The sequence below is a fragment of the Sesamum indicum genome, linkage group LG5 (assembly GCF_000512975.1).
Source record: "Sesamum indicum cultivar Zhongzhi No. 13 linkage group LG5, S_indicum_v1.0, whole genome shotgun sequence".
Lineage (NCBI taxonomy): Eukaryota > Viridiplantae > Streptophyta > Magnoliopsida > Lamiales > Pedaliaceae > Sesamum > Sesamum indicum.
Window position 1 is genome coordinate 14965252 of NC_026149.1, and position 9859 is coordinate 14975110.

Sequence of the window (9859 nt, forward strand, 5' to 3'; positions counted from 1 at the left end):
TGCCCTCGGAGCCCAAATCCAGGAGAAGGGAGGTGTCCCTAAGATTCTGAAAGAATCGGTATGACCCGGGAACCCGGCGAAAACGTGAAATAAAAAAATTATTAATGCTTCAAAGGGGTGTTTCCTTTGAAATTTTTGGGTGTTCGGTATTTGTCAAAAACATAATAATAAACATGCTAGACATGCTAGACAAGTGACTAGAGGATAAAACAAAAGGGCATAGAAATATAACAGGAAACTTTACCTTTTTTTTTTGGATGAGTAGCAACATACGTTGTTTTCCTTTTCATTCCTCTTTCGTTCACTTTAGGATCCAAATTAGAACCCCTCTAATTTGTCCACACCACGCTATTGAATAGATATAGTTCTTTTTCTATTGCTAGATAGAACAAAAAATAAGAAGAAAAACAACTCCAAACTAATACTATTGTTTAGTATTTTTAGATTGTTTTATGTTCTAACTTGAATCCATTTCAATATAGAACAAAAAAGAGAACATTTTTTAGAGAGAAATTCAGCAAATTTCGGGGCTCATTAGTTGGTTTATGTTGGACATGTGAGTAGTTTTGTATATTACATACAATTGAATTCAAAATTCAATAACTACCAAGTTTGCCCCAAGGCAACCTACACACACATGCATATAACCTTCAACCCTGATGAAATAACCACTCTATTATCTTTATCATAGTGAGAAATTTCAACTTCTTCTTAACTTGCTCCAACCTCCCTCAAATGGGCTTGGACTTCAAGTATGGATCGGGCTTGATTTAATCAAATTAAATCAAGCCCAACCAAAGTTCATTAGATAATAATTAATTAAATTAATTTTAGCCAACTAATTCCAAAGGTTCATTTAATCCAATTAAATAAATTTAAGCCTAAACTCTAATTAATGAATCCAATCAATAAATTAAGTCAAATCTAATAAATTAATTCAATTAATTTAAAGGTATTAAGCACAAAATTAATTAATTCAGTTAATTAATTCTTGAGCCATCCATCAAATGAATTATTAAATAAATGATCCAATCATTTATATATTCTCCTTAAATTAATTTAATTCAATTAAATTAATTCGTTTCTTCTCGAATTAATTCCACCAATTTCATAGTGATTTATGTGTAACCTTAGCTAAATTTGGACATTGTGTCCAACACAAATAATTAATTAAATATAATATAATTAATTATTTTCAATTAATCATTAATCGAAAACGCCCGTCATTATGGGTGGCCGTCTAGTAACGGTCCATGGCACTAGAGACTAGGTGAATTTTGGCGTGAACATTTAGGCTCTCGAGTTCCATACAGGTATGGTCCTTCCGTCGTCCATCTCCCGGCCTTAATCTAGGGCATAGAATTGAGCGTCGGTCCTCATCTTGGACCAGACAACTATGTTGAATACTTGAGATGCGTTTACTCTATTGATCGACAAAGAAAACCATTTTCTATTCGATGAATTGCTATGGCCATAGATTTAGAGAGTCTAAACCATCTAAGAGCGCATAGGAGAAATATCCATCATATATTGATAGGAGACGGATTCTATCTCGAAATCCACCATCCTCAATACATAATCCGACTACACTGGACAAGGCTTATAATGACCACATCGAAAACACAATCATCTCTGGCCAGATCCAAGATATAGCCATCATATGCATGCGACTGCCATGATTCCTCAAGTCCAAGGACTAATCCTGTACTATCGTAGTCGGGAATTCAAGTCTTATGGACCAAGTCTCCAAGGCTTCTATATGACGATTCCCGCAGGCCAGTTCAATCAGTTAACAACCTTATCAACTAATCCACTAAAATTGCATAGACATCCCATGCCTGTCGTTGATGAAACAAAACACTTATCTAATGAATGCAATACTTAGGGCAAATCTCTATAGGACTCTCGATGCCTAGTCTTGAGGTCCTCGACTTCGAACGTTTCAAACCAACCCTCAGAAGTTGGTTCCATAGCTGCCATCCAATGTGCAACCCAACTACATGGGTTATTTAATTGGTCTGTGAACATTTATTATGACGTTAAAACACCATTCAACGTGAATAATTAGCACAACAAACATATGATGCCATGGATGAATGTTTACTATATTCATCAAGATAATATCACATTCATAAAGATTGCTAAATGGTTCTCAAAATCCCTAATCCAATTGATTTTCTAGTCACCATTTCTAATAATCTCCCGCTGGACCTAAAGCCAATCGCCCATATCCATCAGACCTATTTGAGTAAGCAGGTCGATCTCATGGGTATAACATATTTTCTACCGAAATGATGCGGTCGAACCGCACGTCACCTCTTACTACTATCGTTCCAAACCAATGGTGGCGTCTAAGAATTTTTGTAGATAAATTAAATTTGTGTCTAATAAAATTGCACCACATGAAAAATAATATATTAAATACTAATTTTAATTTATATTTTGAAAATTTAATGAAATTTAATTCCTAAAGTAAATAAGTAATTGATTGATATTAATATTTATTTTTCGGACAATTAAATGATGCCAAATGTCAAATTTTTTATTCTTGATGAATGAATCATATCTTTCGAAACAAGCAAGTGCAAGTCAATTTAGAAATAAAATTACATCTTGCAAATATGAAAGTAGATGTCAAACAAATCGTGAGGGGCCAATCAAATAGCGTCGCCTCGCCAATTAAATATGAAAAAATCTCCCACCCCACATACTATAAATAGTGTTGTTTTCTAACAATTCAAGCACACAAAATTGAAGAAACTATCAAAGACAGAAACAAGAGAACATTCAAGAAATTTCAAATCCTCTCAAGCCAAAGTCAAGGAAAATCCATGACGTTCAAAGCAAAGCCAAGGCGTTCGTTGCAGAAATCACTCAAAGTCAATATTTGATTTGTGAAGAAGTCAAAAGACCTATGAATTAACGTTGTCATGATACAGACCTAACTTGGTGGAAAATCAAAGCATCAAACTACCAAGAAATATTTAAATCCAAGTAAAATATTCCAAATTTATAGCGTTTAATTAGGGAATAAGTCAAAAGACCCTGAATTAACGTTATTGAAAATCTGAATTGACATTGAAGGAGATTAAAACATCAAGTTCTACCTTCAAAGTTTCCGAAATTGAAGATCACATTTTAAAGTGAAGAATCAGAGGTTTTAATTAGAGATTTTAGACCCGCAAAAGTACAAAATAAATTCAAAAATGATTTGTAATTCTTTTCTTGTTTCAATAAATTGAGAAACACGAAATTTGCATTACATTGACCCTTGGCTTTTCTTGGATTAAGTATTTTCTTGTTGGATTTCTATATATGTTACTTATATTTTAATCTACGTAAAGTTATAGAGAGTATTAGTGACCTATGGGCATAATGTTGATCTTTTTTGTTTGCTACATACAAATATTTGTTTCATTTCTTGTTTTTTTTAAGTCTCGAAGTCTTATTTTTGTTATAAGTATTAAAACTGTCAAACAACACAAAACGGTATCTTTGATTTTGGTTTTAAAAGTGACAATTCAAAAAATTATTTTATAAAATCGCCAATGACAATTTAATTTGAAAGTAGGTCTAAAAAAACCAAAACCATAATATGAGCACCCCTAGTTATCATATCCATCACTCATCCCTATCAAAATTTTTATCAACTGAGTGAATAAGGCTAGATTTGCAACTGTCTTAGAAGCACCACATATACGACCATTACAAGTGTACTGTGGTGTAGGCATTAATATTGATAGCTCATTCTATAGCTTCTTCAATTTAGTGAAGTAACTCACTATAGACATATTACCTTGTGACAAAGAGCATATCTTACGTTTTAACTGTTATAACAACGGACCATTGCATTCTCCATAATGTTTCTCCAACTCTAACCAAAGAGTCCTAGCAGATTTTGTATACATAAAAGCCTCTACAATGTCTTGTCAGATAGAATTTAAAATCCATGTTGACGCCATACTATCCACTCTAATTCATTGCTCAAAGGTTACATCATTTACATTCGGTTTCATAGTAGTGCCATCATAACTTCATCTTTGCAGTAAGTGCACGTCTACCAGCATAGCTCCAGGTCAAGTAATTATTTTTAGCATAACACCATTCTAGGATGATCAGATCCGTGGAGCAGTAGAGGATCTGTTGTTGCCTGTTTGCAACTGGAACCTTGCCCAAGCTAAGCTTCAAGTCTCAATACTTGATAGGGTAATTTGGTTATAAAAAAAATTATTTGATGTGTAATAAATTAATAATAAGTCAATTTAGAGTAAATATAAGTTTCTATCCTCTTTTTGTTAATATCATTAAATTTGGTGAATTTTGACTAATTGAGAAACTTATATGTTGGACAAAATAAACTTTAAAAGTATTAGATGTAATTTTTCAAATCAATGGGATGTACGTGAAATTTCACCAATTTAAGGGTAGGAGTGAGTAGTTATCCCTTTATTAAATTTAATAATAATAATTTAAATAAATTTAAATAAAAGTTTTATGTTCAATTCCACTCCCACAAAGAATCTCCCGCGCAAAGAACCCATATTCACAAATTTCTCTCGTCTTCCGAGGCCCAAATTCAAACGACAAGAGAATCCGAAGAGGTCGAAATCCAGAAATGGAGAGCGGAATGATATCGGTGGACAAGTGGAGCTCCGGCAGCCAGGCCTACTTCTTGACCCACCTCCACGCCGACCACACCGCCGGGCTTTCATACACGTGGAAGCGGGGTCCGCTCTTCTGCTCCGCATCCTCGACATTGGTTGCTGGCATTCGCTTTCGTTGACCACCCCTTCTACTGGGTCCGCCACCACGGTCTTTGTCAAGGCCATTGATGCTCATCATTGCCCTGGTAATTCGGTTTGCTGCCTTCTACTGTTGTTTGTTGGTGCGTTTATTTTGGTGATCCAGCTGTTTGATATAATTCTTCAACGACGTTTTACTTTAATTGGGTTAGCTGGTGCCGGATTTGATGTGATATGATTTTTACTGTTGTCCTGGTGGCTGATTTTGCTGCCTTTTCATGTCGTTTGTTCGAGTTTTTGCTGCAAAGCTCTTATATGGTTAGGAGTTTTCAATGAGGTAGAAACTTGGGTGAACGAAGTATTCTGTTAATATTGTGTCTAACGTTGCATTTTGCCATCTTATTCGTAACTGGACCCTGCTCTGTCCTTTGCTTTTTTGCCAAAAGCAGTTGAAAGCAGAATTTTAGTATCTTCTTACTTTTGGTTTTTGTATGATTGTTGTTTGTTATGTTCTAAATCTTGTTTGCCAAGAGCAGTGAAAGGGAACTGTTCCCTTATCCGGTATGATATGTGTTTAACGTTTCTCTCTGAAAGTGGCTTGATTTATGTCTGTGCAAGTGCAGCTGTGTGCACGCTTAAATGTTCTTTAGTTAAAGTTTTCCGTTTAAAGTATGCAGTTGGCTTGTTTTTAATCATAAAAAGATCAGCCAACATGGTAATATGGAGCATATGTTTTTCTAGGACTTCTCTATAAACGCTATCACCTGTTTCCTTTTTCATGTAAATTCTGTAAAAGGATCTATGTAAGCACGCCATACCCACATGGTCTGAACATGTTATAAATTTTTTTGGTTGTAGTGCTTATCTCAAAATGTTATGATAAAACTAAGTTTGATGCACTTTGATATTTACATTGATGACTGCTTGCGTAGTAGTAGCCATTTCTGCTCTAAGTTTTCCATATCAGCAATATTCCATTAGTAACTTTTATATATTGGAACTTGCTAGTTAAAATGGCATTGTTATTGTCCACAGAACTGATCTAGAAATGATTCTTTGGGCAAGTTACATAGTTATGGCTCGGGTGTATATTGCATGTTTGTTTGCCAAATGTAGTGCTTTACTTTAATATACTCAATACTCTTCTAAATGTCCTCTATCACCTTAAACCAAGAAAAGGTTTCTTTGGGTTCATCTTCTGCTGGAAACCTGAACCATAATGCTCAAATACAGATACCTAAATCATTGGTATTTACTGGATATTCACTATTAACTTTTGAAAGTCCATGACTTCTGGTATGAAGTACTAAAGTAAAGCTACAAAGTCTCAAGATTCATAGAAAGTATGTCATGCTTGTACTATGTTTTTCTTTTGAAGGTCTGGATTTTTGTGTGGCAATGTTCATTGGAGAGGCTGTATCTTGTATTGACAATAAATACACTCTGGTCACAGTTCTTTGCTGTTGAATGTATATTGAAGGTTTAATCAAAATCCACTTCAACAATGAAATCAAAACCTTTCTTATGTATTATGCAATTGCTTTTGCACTGTCTTCCCATTGTGGTTATAATATCCAGATATGTGCATTTACTGCACTATCTTTGTACAATAAGTAATTTCTTTTATCAAATATCTCCTGGAAAGCTTAAATCCTCTGCTTGCAACCTCAAATAGGTTCCGTTATGTATTTGTTTCATGGTGAATTTGGCTGTATGCTTTTCACTGGGGATTTTCGCTGGGAAACGACTGGTAATGGAGAGGAAAGTGGAAGGGCCATGTTACTTGATGCTCTAAAAAACGAAACACTTGATACCCTATACCTGGATAATACTTACTGTAATCCAAGATACTCGTTTCCTTCTCGTGAAGGTGCTGCCAAGCAGGTATGTGGTTCAGTATCTCTGAATATTTCTTGTTTCACTTTGTAAAGGTTGTTTGCCCTGTATTTGTTTAGAAGATCTCTGAAGTATTTACCCTGCATCTCACAGTTAATTTTGGCTAAACCGTTTATTATAAGAGGAATAGTCTACCTTGCTACCTCAAGAGTAATGGCTCTTTCACTGCACCACTTTTATAGAGTACTATAAATTGTTTGAAACTGCCGCCCACATTCTTATTTTTTTAATTTTCCAAGAAAAGGCAGACATCTAGTAGCTGCAGGTAGGTTCTTTGTAAATTTACATGTAAATTGTTCTGGATGTTGATTGAATCCTGTAGCTGTGTTGGATCTTTTTTCCCATCTCTCTGTAAAAGAACTAGTTTCATTGTTGTCTCCCTCAGTTTCTTTTTGTTCTCTTAAGAAACAAGTTTTGAACACCTAGGTAACCTCATTGAGTTAAACTATTTGAACTTTGAGATGCATTCTTATATTGTGCGTTCATTAGTTAGTGTACAATGTCGAATATAAAATGTGAGAGAAGGATAAAATTATACTTGAATTACGTGAGCTAAAAGCTCTTGAAAGACAATGTCACACTTAAAACCATCAAATATCTTCATTTTATTCCTAAGATTGATCGCTAGCACTTGAAGACTGATTACAGGTTGTGGACATCATCACCTCTCATCCAAAGCATGAAGTCATTATTGGAATTGATTCAGTGGGTAAAGAAGACCTTCTGCTCTACATATCACGTGCACTGAACATAAAGGTACATCTTGCACCTTATTAGATGCAGTGACGAGCCCATCTTCTACTAGTTGCCATTTGAGACATTAAACAAAATGAAAGAAGAGAGAAAAAGGACAATCTTTATAGACACTAGTCGTGCTGCTTCTATAACCAATCAAGTTATATTTGTCAAAGACGTTCAATTATTTATATTTTATACTACTCGAGAAACAATAACTTGATTTCATCGGTATATCAGGTCACTTTTAATCACTTAGTTGGTCAAATTTTGGTTTCGAAAGGTATCATGGCTTTAGATATGATAGGTGGCTTGGTTCATGTTATCTACTTGAAAGAATTTGTACCTGGTGCTCTCCTTTTTCCTTCTTTCTTTGTGCCTATGTGAACATTTTTTCCTGTTTTCAGTCGATTTTTTCATACAGTTCATGGTAGCACCTCACACTTACTGATCTTAATTTAGCTTAGAATAGATACTTTAAATCCTTTATCAAGATCCTGTGAGTGGACAGAGAAATGTTGATCTCATCTAGAATATGTTTATCTTACTTAACAATTTACATGCTGTCGAAGATGTAACTCAAGAGTATTACAGATTTGGGTATGGCCAGAACGACTGCAAATCATGCATCTACTGGGATTCCACGAACACTTCACCACCCAAACCTGTCTTACCAGAGTTCGTGCCGTCCCTCGTTATAGTTTTAGCACTGAAACTCTTGAAGGGTTAAATACATTACGGCCAACAATAGGAGTTATGCCATCTGGGCTCCCGTGGGCTATAAAAGCTGTGAGGGGGAATAGGAATCTCTTTGGCTCTTGCCCTTCTGCATCTTGCCTAAAGAAGGAAAACTCTAGTAAAGATTCTACCAGTTGCTCCAAGACGCATGATTTAGGAGGAGATTCAGGAAGAGCTAAAAAATATCATGAATACATATATGTAGTTCCATATTCTGATCACTCATGCTTTTCTGAGATACAAGAATTTATCGAGCTTCTCCGGCCAGTCAAAATCAAAGGCATTGTGGCTTCCTCATCGTGTTATATTGACCCTTGTTATTACTTTGACCACCTTTGTGGGACTAAGCAAGCATTCTGGAGGATAAATCGGAAGCTTGAGAATGATGAAGAAATATGTGGAGTTGAAGCTGCAGAAATAAAACCAGCTGCAGAAGTTACTTCCACTGCCACAGGAAGGAAAAGAAGGATCGATCAAGTTGATGTTTTTGGTATACGTGTAAGTAGGGTCAGCTTATTAAGGAGGTTGGGCTGTGGGGTTAAAATTGCTGATAGTGAGTATTATTCGTAACGAATAGGAGATTATGATGGTAAAATCTAGTTGTTTAACACCCTTTCCACTTGAAAAATGTACAGAAGGAAGTAGAAATGTGTGTTAGGATATGATAAGTTGCAGTTAAAATCCCACGACCTTTGTATAACTTCACGAGTATTTTTAGTATAAGAACACATAGAATACCATCAACTCATATCCATCCGGAAAGTGATGCGTAAGCTTTATGACTGACTACATAGAGTTGATATAGAGCAGGGCTTTGAGTTCAGAATCCCATATTCTAATCATATTACCTTCTTTGCTGATGACATTTTGCCTTTCTTAAATAAATTTGTTAAATACACTGATCAGAAGTGAAAAGAGTTCATCTGGGAAGATTTAGATACACTGATGAGACTTTGTTAACAAAAAAACCTGTGAACTAATTTCCACATTTAGAATTTAGAATTAGCAAAATGGGATTCAAAGATTAGGGGTTGATTTCAGATTCATAAAAGAAAAATGGAGCAGCAGAATCCAACTCACATGCATGCAGTCTAATGAGGTGGTGAGCCCTCTGTCTCAACCAGCTGGTGTAGCCGAGATTCTAGGTATCACTTTGAGAAATCTTCTTTAAATTCAGAAAAATTCTTACCCAAAACTGGTGTTGACGAACCAAATCAGTTTTTTGAATTGTACACTTATTACATATTTTTTTAATGACACATTGGAGTAAAATACCTCTCTATTAGTCTATATAACATAGAAAAGGCTTTTTGGCTTATTTTGTGTCTTCCTTTTGCAATTTCTCACCCTAAAATATAAGTATTAAATTTTGCCATATTAAATTTAAATTAAAATATTAAACTAATTTAATTTGTTTAATATTAAATATTAAATTAAATTATATTTAAATTCAAAGAATTTTATATTTGTTAATTGTTAAATCTAAAATTATTTTAATTAATTAAAATATATATTTAATTACAATAATTATCATTATAATTATTCTTAATTAGTTAAAATATTTAATTATTGTAATTATTTAAAATATTCTTAATTAATTAAAATATATTTTAATTAATATAATTAAAATTAATTAAAAAATTAAAAAAAAGTCAGACGGTGAAGCATTCGCGGTGGTCCGTGACCGGAAAATTGAAATGCATATATAGAGTTGATGAAAATCGGTGGGGGGGGGGGGGGGGGGGACC

The 9859-nt window shown here is 34.4% G+C and overlaps 1 protein-coding gene across 1 annotated transcript; it reads left to right on the top strand.

Annotated features, from left to right (window-relative positions):
* On the top strand, positions 4525-9035 carry LOC105162658 (5' exonuclease Apollo). Its single transcript, XM_011080741.2, is given in 5 exon segments — positions 4525-4739; positions 4742-4849; positions 6418-6626; positions 7287-7394; positions 7968-9035. Coding segments are annotated over 5 exon segments (1263 nt in total). The 5' UTR covers positions 4525-4615; the 3' UTR covers positions 8682-9035.